The sequence below is a fragment of the Serinus canaria genome, chromosome 12 (genome assembly GCF_022539315.1).
Source record: "Serinus canaria isolate serCan28SL12 chromosome 12, serCan2020, whole genome shotgun sequence".
Taxonomy (NCBI): domain Eukaryota; kingdom Metazoa; phylum Chordata; class Aves; order Passeriformes; family Fringillidae; genus Serinus; species Serinus canaria.
Window position 1 is genome coordinate 132,567 of NC_066326.1, and position 16,977 is coordinate 149,543.

At 35.2% G+C, this 16,977-nt stretch overlaps 1 protein-coding gene and 1 long non-coding RNA gene across 9 annotated transcripts in view; one reads left to right on the forward strand and one right to left on the reverse strand.

Moving 5' to 3' along the window:
* Nucleotides 1-16,977, forward strand: part of NR2C2 (nuclear receptor subfamily 2 group C member 2) — a 39,004-nt gene that overhangs the window by 12,119 nt on the left and 9,908 nt on the right. For 6 of the 7 annotated variants that reach the window (XM_050979488.1, XM_050979486.1, XM_050979489.1 and 3 more), the window contains 12 exons: nt 93-203; nt 1,051-1,251; nt 2,477-2,579; nt 3,613-3,792; nt 5,547-5,694; nt 7,311-7,425; nt 7,840-7,973; nt 10,604-10,781; nt 11,053-11,174; nt 11,693-11,832; nt 14,677-14,814; nt 16,321-16,426. In XM_050979488.1, the coding sequence (XP_050835445.1) occupies nt 132-203; nt 1,051-1,251; nt 2,477-2,579; nt 3,613-3,792; nt 5,547-5,694; nt 7,311-7,425; nt 7,840-7,973; nt 10,604-10,781; nt 11,053-11,174; nt 11,693-11,832; nt 14,677-14,814; nt 16,321-16,426 (1,637 nt within the window). In that variant the 5' untranslated portion in view covers nt 93-131. The remainder of the gene's footprint in view (nt 1-92; nt 204-1,050; nt 1,252-2,476; nt 2,580-3,612; nt 3,793-5,546; nt 5,695-7,310; nt 7,426-7,839; nt 7,974-10,603; nt 10,782-11,052; nt 11,175-11,692; nt 11,833-14,676; nt 14,815-16,320; nt 16,427-16,977) is intronic. The other variant, XM_009099365.4, reaches the window with a different exon arrangement.
* LOC108963539 (uncharacterized) overlaps nt 1-16,977 on the reverse strand; it is a 33,512-nt gene that overhangs the window by 6,350 nt on the left and 10,185 nt on the right. For both annotated transcript variants that reach the window (XR_007778699.1, XR_001992239.3), the window contains exons 2-4: nt 9,891-10,124; nt 5,131-5,221; nt 1,453-1,580 (exon numbers count right to left, since the gene is read on the reverse strand). This is a non-coding gene — a long non-coding RNA (uncharacterized LOC108963539). The remainder of the gene's footprint in view (nt 1-1,452; nt 1,581-5,130; nt 5,222-9,890; nt 10,125-16,977) is intronic.

A 16,977-nucleotide genomic window follows, 5' to 3' on the forward strand; every position in this document is an offset into this window, starting at 1 on the left:
AGATTCTAAACTATAGGGCTATCTGATCTTTTATAAATATATGTATTTTAAAAAGTGTTCAATACCTTAACACTGAATTTAAATTCTGCCAGGTGCCAACTGTTCAGACTTCGCTATCTGAATCTCCAGTGATGACCAGCCCTTCCCAGCGTATCCAGATAATTTCCACAGACTCCTCTGTAGCTTCACCACAACGCATTCAGGTAAAAATTCAATAATTAACCAACTATCATATATTTTCTTTTTTTCTTCTCCTCCTACTTAGCTTTATACAAAAGCATGCTAAAGACTATGGAATACTTCCTTTAAGTCTTGTGAGATTAGGTAATTTTTAGTGAAAACTAAAATTCTTTTCCCTCAGTATAGGTGCTGACTAGGTGGCTGTATATAATAGTTAGCCAGTGAGGAGTATTATCACACGTTAAACCTTGCCTGCACAATCAAATCTCCTGAGCTTTGGCCACAGCAAAGGGTGAGGTCTTGTCAACAGAAATCTGAGATTGTCTCCAAGTGGATTCCTCTTCCACTTATTTAGGAGCCAGTAGGAATTTAATCTTGTTAGCATAAAGTTGGTCTTTGGGAATGCTGCACAGTGGAACTTTATTACTGGTAGATAATAAAAAGATGTCATTAATGTATCAGAATGTATTCAATGGCAAATTACATAGGAGTTGCTAAGTTCTAATGAAATACTAGTGCATATTGATACGATTACTCTACCAGGCAAAACAGAGATCATGCTACCAGACAAGTGTATCAGAAATAGAAACCTTCCATCATAAGAGAATCCTGAGAATTGGCATGTGAAACAATAAGGCTGCCTGATTCCATCTTTTGATGATAACTTTAGGCAATAACATCTTGTGTAAAATATGTAGGTAAAAAATGCATTGGTAAATGTTAACTGGGGAACATCTCCTTAGTGATATTTATAAAGAAAACTTTCAGAGAGCTTCTTTGTAATTTTTCACTGATATAATTCTGAGGTGGAATGAAAGGTTTTAAAACATAAAATTTACTGTGGTCACTAATTTCTTCAATGTTTTACAGATTGTCACAGATCAGCAAACAGGTCAGAAAATTCAAATAGTGACAGCAGTGGATTCAGCTGTGTCTCCAAAGCAACAGTTCATTTTAGCTAGTCCAGATGGAACTGGTGCAGGAAAGGTGATCTTGGCAGCACCTGAGACATCTAATGCCAAACAGCTTATCTTTACCACCACAGACAACATTGTGCCTGGCAGAATTCAGGTAAATAGAGTAATTTAGATAAACCATGGAATTTTTTTCGGGGTGGGGGGGTGTTTGTTGTTTTGGGTTTTTCTTTTGTTTGTTTCTAAATTAAGTCCAAATTGCTTTAAGACAAGTTGCAGTAGTTTTCTCATTACATGGATCGGGCATACTAATTTTAGGCTTCATTGTTCAATCATAAATCCTTCAGTCTTCACCTACCTCATGTATTCCATTGCACTCATTGTCCCTCGTCGTGTATTCTCATTCAGGTTCCGAAGACATAAGGGAATCCTTATGTGCTTGATAGTGCTTGTGAGAAGTGCCAGGATTTCTCAGTCTAAGATTCACTGACATACAGAGATACACCTCACCTGAGCAAATTTACCTGAGTTTATACTTTACATTCAGTATCAAGACATTGCAATAAAGCTCTGTTTTGGTTTTTTTGTGGGTCTTGAGCGTAATCTACATGAACAGAAGCTTTGCAAAGCCAGTGATCTAATAATAATCTACCTCTCGTGAAATTTCAGATTTCTTCCTAGCAGTCTTAAAAAAAAGAATAAAACAAATGAGAAAGTGCCTGGTCTCTCTTGTTACTATTACATAGTAATAGTAACAATAGAGAATATTTTACAGGAAGAAGAGTAACTTCTACATAAATATTTTTAAAATTATATTAAAAATCTTCTAAAATTTTTTCTTCCATGCTAATAGGATATCTGACATTACAGAGGGGTTGGGTTTTTAAATTTTTCTTGGTTAAATTGAATGTTCAGAACAGAAGTTTTGGAATCCAAGGCCTTTGGAAGCTGAACTGTTTCTATGATAGATCTGAGCTCCAGGCTATCCCGTCTGAACCATACATCCGTAATAGCTAGAGAAGAGATAGATGGGAACAGTACCTGAAAGCCAACTCCCTGTCTAAACTATAACAGCTGCTTGAGAATATTTGCAAGAAGGGAAAAATACCGTTGATTGCGCAAGTGAAGAAACATTTGTCATAAACTAAGCTAGCAGTTTTATTTGTAATTTGTTTTGATATGACTGTTTCAAAAGTCTCTATTGTCAGCAAGAACTCTCATTAAACTGCATTTTGTACTACTTAATTTCATTCCACATGCCATACTCATTTATAAATTCAGTCCCCTCTTCTTAGCTGATAAACCAGTCTTGTTCTATAGGCAACACTCCTTACCTTTATATCTGGCTAATTACATCTTTTTGTTCTGGAATTTTGCTTTAGATAGTGACAGACTCTGCTTCAGTGGAACGTCTGCTAGGAAAAACTGATGTTCAGCGGCCCCAGGTAGTAGAATATTGTGTAGTCTGTGGTGATAAAGCATCAGGTAAGGAAGCCTACAAAGTGGTATTGAAAAAACTTGCTTGAAAGGATGACTGGGATGAAGAGATGATTTTTCATGTGCTTTAACTGATTTTAGTTATGCTCATGGCAAAAATAGAGTTTTTAAATGGAAAAATATACTCTGTATCTACACACAAAAAATAGCTAAACTCTGCCTGGAAGAATATTAGGTTTTCTCCTTGAACTGAAGCATATGATAAATTGCCTTAAAGATAAATAATTATTAAATTGCTCCTGGTAATTGAAAAAGACTGCTTGAAGCATGTAGTCAAGTTCCCCACAGTGATGTGCTACCATGAAATAAACATGTCACCTAAAAATGTCTAACTACTCCAGGAAAATGCTTCTTAGTGCTCTCTAACAAACTTAACACTTCCTGGTAGATTTTGTTCTTTTATCACAAAACAAGGCAAGCAGAGATTACATGAATCCTCAGTGCTTCAGATCCATGTAGTAACAAGGAATCTTAAGATATAATTTTTATATTAGTCAAGGGGGTGTTCTGTGCTTTCATCCTAGAGAGAAGACACCCTTCCATCTCTTTTTCTCACTTTCTTTTATTTCTTTAGGTGTTTATGAAACTAATACAATACCAGAATTAATATGGACAGAAAATTTAAATTAAGATTGCATTCTAAATTTTGGTGTAAAATTACTTGTTTTCTGAAATTACTTGAGCTCTTAGCTGATATATTCTCTAAATGTATCCTATAGTCTGTAACAGCAGATAGAATTGTATCTGTACTTACACAGAGTGGGAACTACACCTTCATCAACTGCACATTCAGAAATAGCCTGAGCCTTCCTCTCTTCTCTCCACTCTCTCACCAAAACCCCTGACACTAGGTGAACCAGAAATATCTTGTGAGACTGTAGTAATGGTTTTATGGTCCAAAATGCTGGCCCAAATCCAAAACAAATTTAAAGGGCGACTTACAGTGTTTTACTTGGTTAAAATGAATATTTCTATGCTAAAATATAAGTAATTTCCAACTGATAATATATATGTTTCCTAGGTCGACACTATGGTGCTGTCAGTTGTGAGGGATGCAAAGGTTTCTTTAAAAGGAGTGTAAGGAAGAATTTGACCTACAGTTGTCGTAGCAACCAGGACTGTATCATCAATAAACACCATCGGAATCGATGCCAGTTTTGTAGGCTTAAGAAATGTCTAGAGATGGGCATGAAAATGGAATGTGAGTGTTAAGTACTCAATGTGATATTGTGCCTACCAAATAACAATTATGTGGACTACCACTTGTTAGTGTGTTCTCTCTGTTTTGGTATATGTTGCTTGAAGGAAACAGAATGCTTTGGCAGCATCCAGTGCACCTTTCTTTCATCACCATTTTATGTCAGAGGTGCAGCAGTGGTTTGTTCTGAACCACATCTCCAAGTATTGCTGTCTGTGAGGAGCCCAGTTACAGCCTCACTTACAATGCATGTGCCAAACACAGTGTATGTTTATAATAGAAAATATTTTGACAAGGATGCACATGAATCTGAGTCTAATATTCTGTTTTGAGAATCTGCTTTCCTTCCAGTTTATTTTTGTGGCTTTTTCAGCCAGCGATAGAAAATAATTAGTGGGTTTTTTTCCTCTTTTTAAATTTTCATGTTAATTTGATAATTTGTGAGCAGTGCTTTATGAGGCATAGTACAAACTGTCATATGTTTTAAAATATGCTTTCATGTTTGTATGTAGTACTCCATACATTTCCAGTGCTAGCAGTCAAATACTTGTTTCAATATATTTTTGTTTTCAGTTTATATCACCTGTTCTTCAATTTAGCACTATGTGAAACAATCACAAGGTTGTTTTGTGATGTGATCTTTAGTTCCAGTCACTGTGTTCAAGGGAGGCAGAACTTTAAGCTGTAAATAGGAACATAATTGTTGTATTTGCACTCTGAAACTCCAGACCTGTTGTGATGATTCTGTGCTTTATGCACAATGTGCTGAATATACGATGAGATATTTGTACAAGAAAAACTGCTGCCGTTCTAGAAAGTAAATTTTTCATATACCAATATGATTAGGGTATATGTTTATTGACTTCACTGGCTTTGGGTCAGGCCTCTGATTAATTTATATATGTATTCACCAAGCCAATAAATTTGATATGCCAACTTGGAAGCCCCTAAATTTTGCTAATAGTAACAGCAATAGTAAAAATAAAACCAGGAACTAAGTAACTCTTGCTGTTTGTAAGGATAACTTTCTGTAATATGTTTAATAATAGTATTTTAATATTATAAAGATGCACTTTTCACTTTCTTTAAAAGTTACAAAGTAACTGCTTCTTGCCTTTTTTTTTTTCCCCATTAAAAAATTTGCTACAGTTGTTCAGCACTTCAGTGACTGAATGACTGAACTCAGTTTGTTTCAATTCTCAAGTATAAATGTAGATTATGAAGGGGTTAGTTTTGGAACACTCTTCCATAACTGGGAGGAATTAATGTCTGTGAGTGAAGTGTATGTCATGCAGAGAGTATCCTCTCAAGGAATTAACCTGCATCTCTCAGGTAACTTACCTCTCTTGACTTTTTCAGGGTTCCTTCTGGGTTTGCATTGTTTTGTGTCATCCAGAATAGGAATCTGCCTAACATTTAGATATAGCTGTGCCTGTGAAAAAAAATACAAATGGAAAACACAATCTTTAGAATCTTCCATCTTATCAAATGCCAAAAAAAAGCAGTATTTTATTCTAGATCAGCAAAACTTGAAGCAAAAGATCAATGTGTGACTTTCTTAGTTAAAAGTATATATAAAAATACACATACTCACAGATATAGTAACATTGGAGCCTGTGTTTCTTCACTCTTGGTATTAAATTTCCAGTTTTTAACTGAGCTGGTACACTATCATAACTGCAGGAATTTTACTTACTTTTTGTATTTTTCATTTGAAATATTTCCTTTCAAATCTGTATGTTTCTATCTTTATGTAGCGGTTCAAAGTGAAAGAAAGCCTTTTGATGTGCAACGTGAAAAACCAACCAACTGTGCAGCTTCTACTGAAAAAATCTATATAAGGAAAGATCTTCGAAGCCCTCTAATAGCTACTCCAACATTTGTGGCAGATAAAGATGGGACACGGTGAGTACCTCAGTTCCACGTATCTTCTTTCACATTATTTGTGCATAATACTTTGCAGTCACACCTATATTCTTTCTCCCCTCTGCTCTTAGAGGGAACAGAAAAGAACTTTAATGCGCACATCATCTGTTTCCATTACCAAGACCAATGTAGGTTCTGCTTCTCATGAAAGTTTTTTATGTCTGCATACAGGTATGTGTTTTTCAGTTCAGAGCTGGCTCTAGTCCAGCCAGGTCAGAGCAATGCAGAGCAATTGAATGATATTCAAGCAGAAAGAATGTAAGCTAATGCTGTGATACATTTGAGTTAGCACTTCTCTGAAATCAGATCTGCAAATGGCAGACTCAGGCTTCCTTCTCCTAAAGACACTAGTTAGGGGAGACTCAGTGACTGGTGATTCACATGCCAAGAGACTGGTTTCAACAACAGCAAAACAGCAGCTCCTTTTACTATATGGAAGATACTCCAAGGTGGTTCCTGTACCCTGCTGCTGCAGCAGTTCCTGCACTCTCAGGTGTCTCCTTAGGCAATGGGTGTGAAAATGCACATTGTTACAATCAAAAGCAAGATTTCTTTCTTTTTTTTTCTGAATAGAATAAAAAAAGTCTAGGTTAAATATGACATTTTAAAAACTGTAGTTTATGAATGGTTGAAAACTATGTAAAAAATTGGATATTTTTATTCAGTTTTCATATGGGGGGAAGTGTGTGTATTTAATTTTTCATATACATATTCCTTGTTGAACAAATGACACTGCAGTTAGGAAGTCTGGACTGCAGGTTTCTTGGAGAATTGTTTTTCAGTGTTCTTGTTTGAAAGAAGTACTCACAGAGCCATTTGCTTCTTAAAAATTTCCTTGAGCTACAGATCTATAAACACTACTATAGTCATAAAAATCACTCTGTTATTTATGTAGGATTCAGATTTGCATAATGCACGATAATTTGCTGCCTGTTATTGTTCACAATGATAGCTATTAGTGTCAGACCCCTTGTACTGTAATGTCCTGCAGCCTTGCACCTGTGTTGTGTGCGTTGGTATTGTGTTATGGACACTTGGAGCATCACATAAGTAGCACGTAAACTTCTTGCTGACTGCAAAGACTTTCCACTGTCTCCCTAAATTAGATACAGGAGAGGGGAAGGATATTTGGACAAAAAGCAGCAGAAGTAAAGGCAGCAGAGATTTTATGCAGGCTTTGATTACGTGACAGTTTCTGAGTATATTTTGGAATGTAAAAAATATTTTTATGACTTTTACTTAGTGCTGGCCAGTGTCTTGCTTGGAATACAGAGTTATGCCTTCCTCCAAAGTCTAATATAAAACTAAAGCTACTAGGTGACTTCTGAGAGAATGAGATGACAACAATTTCTGTAAAGCAGACCAAACCAGAACAAAAAGCAAATGAGAAGATAGGCATTTGGGAAGTTGTCGTTGTTTTTGCACTGGAAATTATAAGATCTTTCAGTCTGGGAACCGTTTCAGAAAGATTTAAGTCCTGTTAAATAAACTGTAAGCTTCACTAAATTATTTATTTAAAAACTGGTAATTTTTTTAATGCTCTCATAAGTTGTTATACATTCTTCTGATTAATGAAAAATGCTGTTTATCATCAGATGCCTTACGCTTTTGAACAGGTCAGCCAGTCTTCTTGATCCAGGAATGCTTGTGAATATTCAGCAGCCTTTGATCAGGGATGATGGTACAGTCCTCCTAGCTGCTGATTCCAAGGTATTACTGGCTCACTTCAGTTCTGAGATGTCTATTAATTTGTTCAGATTACTTTATCTATTGCACAGAGTCTCAAATAGTTGTTGCACTTGAGAAGATAAGGTTGTCATAAGTGTGAAGAACAGTATGAATGGATATAATAAATTGATCAATAGGATTGTGGTTTCTTTTGGCAAGCATATTTCTGCAAAAGGTCAGCCACAGGCAGTTCTCAATATGATGTCTCATCTGGGACTAGGATTGATAATTAGAGTAGGATTTAAAGATAATTGAGAACCATTGTTCTTCCTGGCATTCAGGAAGAAGGAAAAGGTGCATAGGGGAAAAGGATCAAAAAGATTGAAAATGAGGGGGAAATTATACATGATATATTAACTGTAATTTTGATTTACTAGTATAGTGTTTCCTTTTTAGGCTGAAACAAGCCAGGGTGCCTTAGGAACACTAGCAAATGTTGTAACATCTCTTGCTAATCTCAGTGAGTCACTAAATAATGGAGATACTTCTGAAGTTCAGCAAGAAGAGCAATCTGCAAGTGAGATTACACGGTATGCATTTATTTTTACACCTTATTTAGTAATTTGTGTTCTATGTGGTGCATCCTTGCACTTAAAGAAATTTGCCATTATTACACCAGTCACAGTATAGATTGCCAGATTGCCCCTACTTTGAAACAAAATACCAGCTCTTTAGAAATCAGTTTTGGCTCTTGCTCTCTTGTGAAGATCTGTGTCCTGTGTTACAAATGTAGTGTTCTAAAGCTAGACCAGATTTGGTTCTCAGAAAAATAATAAATGACTAGTTTGTGACCTTGAAAGACTCTGAGAATAGCAACATTTCAGTGCCATTTTATTTCACAGGTGTGTTTTATGTAAGCTTCTCCTGTGCAATGCTTGTGCCCTAAGCCCTGCTCTTTGAGTCTGTATTACAGCAGACTTATTTTTGAGATTGTGCTGCCATAAAATTTCCTGGTAATGTAGATTTAGAATGAGTTTTAAGTCTCTCTTTTCTTAATGAAAAATATATGAAAAAGGAGCATGGAATATTAAAATTTCCAGCACAACTTGAGATTTGCAAGGCTGGGATTTTTTTTTTTTGGTTGGATGTTTTTGGTTGGGTTTTTTTTTTTTTTTTGGTGTGGGGAAGGAGATTGGTTGAATTTAGCAGTATAGGTTAATAAGACAAAATATTTGGACTCAAAACTGTCACACTGTTTCTCAGAAAGAAGATTTTTAAGAGGAGCTTAACTGTCATGGTTTAAGAATGGTATTCTGCAATTTAATGTTCACATTTAAACTATGCTGCTACTTCCTCCCCCTTCATCTCCAGTCAGAGGCACAAAAGGCAGAGATCACAGGTTGAAATAGGAACAATTTACTGGAAATGGCAATGAGACTAGCAAACAAACAGTAACAGCAAAATGAAACAGTAATAGCCACAACGTTAATAACAAAAGGTATAAGAAAAATGATTTACACAGAAAAGCCCCTGACAGTAAACAAATACCAGACCAATCTGCCCACTACACTGACTGGAAAACACCTCTCTGGGGGGAGAGAGAGAAAGCGCAAGAGCGAGAAGGACATTCATTAATGTCCATCTGGGCTGGCTGGGTTTAAAGGAAGTATAATGGATAGTTCCACACATGAGAAAAACAAGATACTGTACCCAGAGAATAAAAATGCTCCTTTATTTCTATTAATTAAGGCTGCTAAGTCTTTCCTTTGAACTCCTCAAGTGAAGTAAATTAATATTTTAAAATTGACACTGCAATGTCAGCTTATGTCAACGTCTTATTCCTTCTTTAAAGCAGAAAAAAAAATTATAAAAATACCTCTCCCAAAAAAACATCTTGACAAAAAAATGGCAAAGACGCAGTATACCAAAATAATGTCCACTGATATGAAATTGTAACACAGAATTCTTCTTTACATTTAAGCACTGTTAATCCAAGGAGAATTTACAGAGATCTATTTGGGTAATGATCGCACAGCAGCTTGAGTATAAAGAAGACTAGGGACCAGTCTCTCTTGTGTTACTGTCATAAGGCTTTTAAGGCTCTATGTATACTGGGAGATCAGGAGTTCCTGCCCATATTTCATCTTAAGGGAAAGGAAATTCAGGCATGTTGTCTAGAAGAAAACCACACTGTTCTCCACTGTCCCAAAAAGCTTGAGATCAGGGATGGGGACAAGGACAGGGACTTTGTTCTACAGAATACATCTGGTCTGTAATCCTCGCTGAACCTGTGAGAAGGGGGAATAGTGAATGCTAATTGCACGAGGACTGTTGAGGTTTATGCCCAGCGGACAACTAAGCCTCACACAGCTGCTCCCTCAGTCCAGTGGGACTGGCAATAGAATCAGAAGAGCAAAAGTGAGAAAACTTGTGGGTTGAGATAAAGACAGCTTAATAGGTGAAGCAAAAGCCACACACAAGCCAAAGTAAAGAAATTCATTCACTACCTTCCATGGGCAGGTAGGTGGTCAGCAACCTCCAGGTCAGCAGGGCTCCAGCATGTGTAACAGTTACTTCCAAAGACAAATGCTATCATTTCAAAGATCCCCTCACTTCCTCTTTCTCCTCCCTTCTTTATATAAATGTGACATCACAAAGTATGGAATAATCCTTGTATCAGTTGGGGTCAGCTGTCCTGGATATGTCACCTCCAAACTTCTTATGCATGCCCAGCTTCCTCACTGAAGGGAGGACAAGAAGCATAAAAGGCCTTTACCGTGTGCAAGCACTGTTGTGCATAACAAAAACATCTCTATATTATCAACATTGTTTTCAGTACAAATCCAAAATATAGCCCCATATTAGCTACAGTGAAGAAAATTAACTCTATCCCAGCCACAACCAGCACAGCTCAAGGCCCCTTTACTAGTACGAATGCCAGGATAAAACTATCAGAGCAGGATTTACAGTATGAAATCCTTCCCTTATAGGGGAGATCTTTTAGCAGCAATATGTGGGCACCTTTTTTTTTTCCTTTTATTAATGCCCAAAGGGCACAGAGGGACCAAACTGTAATGAAACGTCTGACCTTGTGTCATCCTAAAGAGTTCTTGTGTGTGTTGCCTCTAAGTGGAAATATTTTATTTTAATTTGAGCATTATGAATTTTTTAAGATCTAAGGAAGTACTCTTTCATTGTTTACTTATTTTTTATTTTTTAGGGCATTTGATACTTTGGCTAAAGCACTTAATACCACAGATGGTACAACAGCTCATAACTTGGCAGATGGGATGGATCCTACAGGAGGAGGGAATATTCATGTAATCAGTAGAGATCAGTCAACACCAATTATTGAAGTGGAAGGACCCCTGCTCACAGATACACATGTCACATTTAAGGTAGTTGCTTCTTTAAATGTCTTACTAAACAAACTAATGCTTAAGATGTATGAGCTCCTACATAACTTCTTGTCTCATATTCCCAATTTACATTCCTTGACAGTAGTAATGAATTATTTAGTACAATTTTCCTTTGACAACTTCTTGTCGCGCTGTTGATTGTGATGGACTGTGAGAGTAGTTTGAATGGTTTTGCTGGTTATTTCACCAATGATAAAAACTAGTTTATGTCTGAACTATATGTGTTGTACTGTACTTTTATTTTTTGCAGCTGACAATGCCCAGTCCGATGCCAGAGTACCTTAATGTACACTACATCTGTGAGTCAGCATCACGACTCCTTTTCCTCTCTATGCACTGGGCTAGGTCCATACCTGCATTTCAAGCTCTTGGGTAAATGGACATACTCCGTTTGAATGGTTTGCTTTTGAGTGAATTTAAGTACTGATCTGAATGCTTCCCAGATATTTTGAACTTTTTAGTTACAATATTGTTTAATTTTTAATTAATATTTTAAAATGTGTGAAGACTATGCAATATTCCCTGTTTTGAAGAATAAAATAGAAGATGGCAGAAGGGAGGGTAACTACAAATCTGATGTTACTGTGGTTACAGAAACTAAAGCCAAATCAAAAGCAAGCATTAATTTGTAGAAATTAAATGCTTGCTTTTGATACCTTACTAAAGAATCAATAAGCACCATTTCACAGATAACCCAGATTTCCCATAGTCTATAATTTCTTTTTGCTTCTTGAAATACTTGTAATATGTTAATATATGCCTGTTACCAAAAAGTTTTGCAGTAGACTAATCCTTATTATGAATTGTTATACATAACATAATTATACATAGGGCAATACCAAGGTGATATGCAAACTACCTAGTGTTGTTTGATTTTCTGCTGTTTATAGGCAGGACTGTAATACGAGCCTTGTGCGTGCCTGCTGGAACGAACTGTTTACCTTAGGGCTAGCACAGTGTGCACAGGTGATGAGTCTGTCCACTATCCTGGGAGCAATTGTCAACCACCTCCAGAACAGCATACAAGAAGGTATGTTACCAGTGCTGCTAACAATATACAGGGACATTTGGATAACATTGCTCACAAGGTGTTTCCCCATCAGTGGCAGAACTGTTCACCAGGAACCAGGAGAAGGGGAAGCTTTCTCTTGCATAATTATCTTTCCCCTGGTGATTTACAGTTTTGTTGCACTATCCTCACAGAGATATTTGTGGGATAGAATTGTCCATAGAGGCAAGGGGGTCTTCTATGCCTGACCGGTATTACAGAGAAAGACAGTACATCGTAATATACTCCTTGGATGTGCTCAGAGGGTTTTCTTCCCATCCAGATGTATGTGTTTTCCTCTTAGAATAATGATATCCTCTTCCAAACCACACCAGACTTTTTCCTTTAGGAACTTTCCTTCTCCTCTTTGCAGTGTAAAAACACAGCATTTGCCAATTATCACAACAAGCATATTCTTGCATGTATAATGGTTTTGGGTACTACTGTAATGTAATAATGATTAATGTATTTTGAAGTGCCCTTGAAGCCAAAAGCAGTCTAATTTCTTGGCATTCTTAACAAGATGTATATAATTTTATTTTTTGATTCAACGTTGGTCTGTTGATAATGATGATTATATCTAGAATGGATGAAAATCTGTTATATTTGCTTTTTCTTTCATTCTTTAAAGACACTTCCAATCAATAGGAGGGATTAGCATGAAAATAATATTCACTTTTAAAAGGAGGAAGAAAACAATGCTAGCAGTTTTAAACTCTGCAAAGACAGCATAATACATGAGAACTACTTTAAATTTACATGTGCATTAAAAGCAGTTATAGAATACTATTTGGTACCATTTTAAAATATTTTTTTATGGTGTCATTATTTTGCACAGATTAAAAATTAGAAAATAGTTTTTTACTGAGGAGAGTAAAGCAGATGTATTTTTCTACAGCTGAAGGATATTAAATATTTTTCCAGCTATCTTCTTTGTATATTTTATAGTTCTACAATCAAGTTTTAATCTACTCTATTAGTTTCATCATGATAAAGTACATTAGACTGAAATTTGATTCTTTAATGGATAGTATGCTTTAATTGCTTTCACAATGAATATAGAGTTTTTTCTTCGTTTGGTTTGGGGTTTTTTTGTTGGTTGGTTTTTGTTTGTTTTGGTTTGTTTTCTCATTTAAGAGAGCCTGAACAGTCCCAAAATACAACAGAGTGCTGCTCCTTTCCTACACAGAGAGGAAAAAGTTGAAAAGATCAGTAGGGAAACCTGCATATTGGATGTTCTATGCAAAGTTAGGCTTTATATCTGTTTCAGAATACACAGAGTTGTCTATTCCACCTTTGTTCCAAGCAGTGGAGAGGAGTAAGTGGCAGGGCTGTTACAGCTGGTTCCACTTCAGTTCTTATGCATCAATATTGTAAAAAAATATTTTTTTTCTAGAACCTGTACTTGCACTCATACTGTGTTAGCTGAGACCAGCCAATAAAAGAGGATCATTAGTGTTATTTATCTAGTCTGCAAAGTTATCATGTTATATTGTGTATTATACCTTCAAAATTCAAAACAAAGTAAAGAAATTTCAGAACTTTATTTATTAGTAATGAAGCTACTTAGAAACTCTGGAATTCTAGTTTGTTTTTCCTGAGTTTTTCTGGAATATATATTCCTGCTTAACATAGAAATAAAAATATTACATTATGTCTGTCTTCATCTATCTTGAGTAATTAAAAAATTGTATCACAATTAATGATTTAAGAAATGTAGATTATGCTTTCATTCTTATTTCAAGACTGTGCAAAAAATGGTTCTTCTATTCATTTAATCTTCTTATTGCAGTTTCAGAAAAATAGATCAAATTGTAATAAACTATGGCAAAGATTCTGTTTAAGCCACATGGAGTCTAAGCAATCCTATGCACTATTCGTTGTATAGAGAAAAATAAAATATTCAAATTAAAATTTTATTAAATACTAGCATTGGAGATTGTGACTGGAAAAAAATTATTCTAATGTGTTTTTCAAGGAAAGGTTTTATCCCTTGTAAACTGACTTCTGAAGTTTGATAATAGTAATTATAAATTTTAAAAACTGTCTTAATGTATTCCCTAATGTTTTTATTCCTTGACTATTTTATAGATATGCATTCCAGTATAAGGATTTCTATTTACCAAAATAGAAATCTCTCCCTTCGTAGGTTAGCAGCTAATACCACTCACTCGTAACAGATCTATAAATAAAATACATTTTTTAAATTGAAATTTTAAGATAGATTTTGAACCCAATATAAGGAATGTGATCTTTCAAATGATGGAAGAATCTGTGTATGTGTATTTCAATGAATTTATCCTATCAGATGGGAAACAGACTATTTACTATAGATAATGAAATGTTCGCTGCTAAAAGTACAGATAGAGGAAAAAGCAGCACTGTCATTACTGTTGCATTCACATTTGGAAAGGCTAATTCAATAATGTTTGAATTTAAAATTAGGGTTGCGTGCATTTGCTTTGTGCTTCTGTTCATTCCCAGAATCACTCTAGCCATTTGTAGAATAATGTACATCATTTCAGAATCTCTGCTCAGAACAGTACATCACTGGAAAAAGTTTGGTGTGGCAGATTATGCTGTGCTGGCAACAGGATAACATTCTGTTGCTAGAATGTTCTTAACATTGTTTGCTAGCTCTGGGTCTGACTCAGACTTTTTAAATTCTCTTTGCTTTTGTAATAATTCAGGCCATCCTTAATATTAAGTGGTTCTAAGACAGCAAAAGACTTTCAAATATACTTGACTTGATTTATAAAACTTTATTTGTTAATATATTAGAAATGCTTGAGCTCAGATGAAATAGTAAGCAATATCTTTTTGTAGATAAACTTTCTGGCGACAGAATAAAGCAAGTCATGGAACACATCTGGAAACTTCAGGAGTTCTGTAACAGCATGGCCAAGCTTGATATTGATGGATATGAATATGCATACCTTAAAGCTATAGTCCTTTTTAGCCCTGGTAAGGAATTTAGTAACCATATCTTTTTAAATAATAAGCCTTAATATGTAAATTCTTTAGCATTTTTTAAATGAGACTAATGTCTTGAGATGAAACTCATCTGTTAAGCTGCAGATAAAATTATTTTTTCATAATGATTATCATAATATGTTGTCTTAAAATAACTTCAGAGCAACATATCCATGTTATTTACAGTTCCAGTCTATCAGGTGTTTCCTATATATCCATCCGAGAATATTAGATTCTCAAGTTACTCTCATCTGAGAATCTATGAGTAATAAATTATCTGGAATGTGTGCTAGCAGTATTAGTGAGGTAAATGGTGAGGGGGATGAGAAGAAATGCATTTTCCAAGTGACAAAAAGAATTTTGCTTTGATTTGAGTATTTTTAATATACTTATAAGAGGAATAGCTCAGAGATGAGCAGAAATACCTATTGTATATGAAACTTCCACAAAATCTCAAAAACTGAATGTAAATAGGCTGCCTTCCATTTGTTACTAAAAATGACACAGATAGCTAAAGCAGAGTTTCTGAAAAATGAAAATTTACTCAAAGAAGACAATTGAGATTTTCTGGAATGATAAAGAAACTGGAAGTGTCAGTCTTTTCAGCAAAGATGGAAATGGTTCAAGAACACGCAAAGGTTAATCTAAAACTTCTGACAGGCTGAGTAAAAGGGAAGGTTTTGCTCAGAAATGCATATTATTTATTTTAATTCAAAGGTATTTACCATTTTGTATTTAATAGAATACAAAGAAAAAAGATATATTGCTATTGGTGTGTTTGCTTGGGGTTTTTTGCAATGATAACTATTTTTCTCTTTGTAATAAAACTTAATTAGAAGATAATGGTGTCCTGAAATGTTCTTTTGAATTTTTTGGGGGAGATTGCCCCATTAGAGTTAGGTTTATTAGAGCTTTTATTTGAGTTGGAAAAGCAAGAAACTATCCGAACTCAAGGTAGCTCTTTCCTATTTCAAGGGACAAGCAGTTTGGACACATGAATGAAGATATTTCGGCATACTAAGAGAGGTGATATTTTGTGGGTTTGCTTTTTTTTTGCTCTGAGCACATGGCTGTCTGAGGAGCTGAGTCAGCTGGAATTAAAACATGAGACAGACTTGAGAAGATTAAGACATTGATCTATCAAGAAAATTACGCTAGATACTTCTTAGCCAGCCTAGTTAGAACAAATCACAGAGGTGAACATGTTTACATTTAAACAGGCAAAGTTAAAAAGAAATTCTGTGTCATTGCCTGGTATGCACATACAGGCTTAATCTTTGTCCACTTTCTTATGGATACACACAGCTCTAGAGAGAAAAGCAAACAAGCTAATTCTGAAGCCAGGAAGTAAATGTTTACCTCTCTGCAGCTAGCATGTTAAACATCACAATACCAGAGAAATATTTCATTGAAATTAAATGTGAGAGTCTTATAAATACATTTATTTCACAATGTATAGGGAAACAATCGACATACAGAAATGTTTTGTTTCTTTAGATCACCCTGGTCTGACCAGTTCAACCCAAATAGAAAAATTCCAGGAGAAGGCACAGATGGAATTGCAGGACTATGTACAAAAAACCTATCCAGAAGATACTTATAGGTATTTATTTCTAAAGTACCCAAAGTAATGTTGTGGGCTGTAGCTAACAGAAGTACAAAATAATGTCATTGATGTTTTTGGTATCTGGGGTTTGGGTTTTTTTCTGACTGTTGGTGAGAAAGAACTAAAACCTAATTCATTAAAGCAGGTTTGTTTAAAGATATGTAGAAACAAGAATAGCTGTCTAGCTTCCTCCATGTAAATTAAATTTATTAGTACTTTCTTGGGTTTTGAGGGGTTTTTTTGAGACTCTCATAGTCATGTTTAGAAAAGTAAACAGACTTATTTTTTAGAAGCTTGGGGGATAACTGCTTCAACTGACTAATTCACACTGCTTATTTTTTCAAGTTAAAGTCTCTTGGACAACTACCATCCTTGATTTTTTTTTTAAGTTGCATATGCAGAAAAATGTTAAAACTGTCAATTATAGCCCTTGGAAAAACAATGATACATATAACAAGGAACAATTACCATTTCTCAAACTTCTGTTTATAAGAAGTTCCCACATGCTACTTATTTTCTCCTCTGGGTTTGGTTTTGTTGTTTTTTTT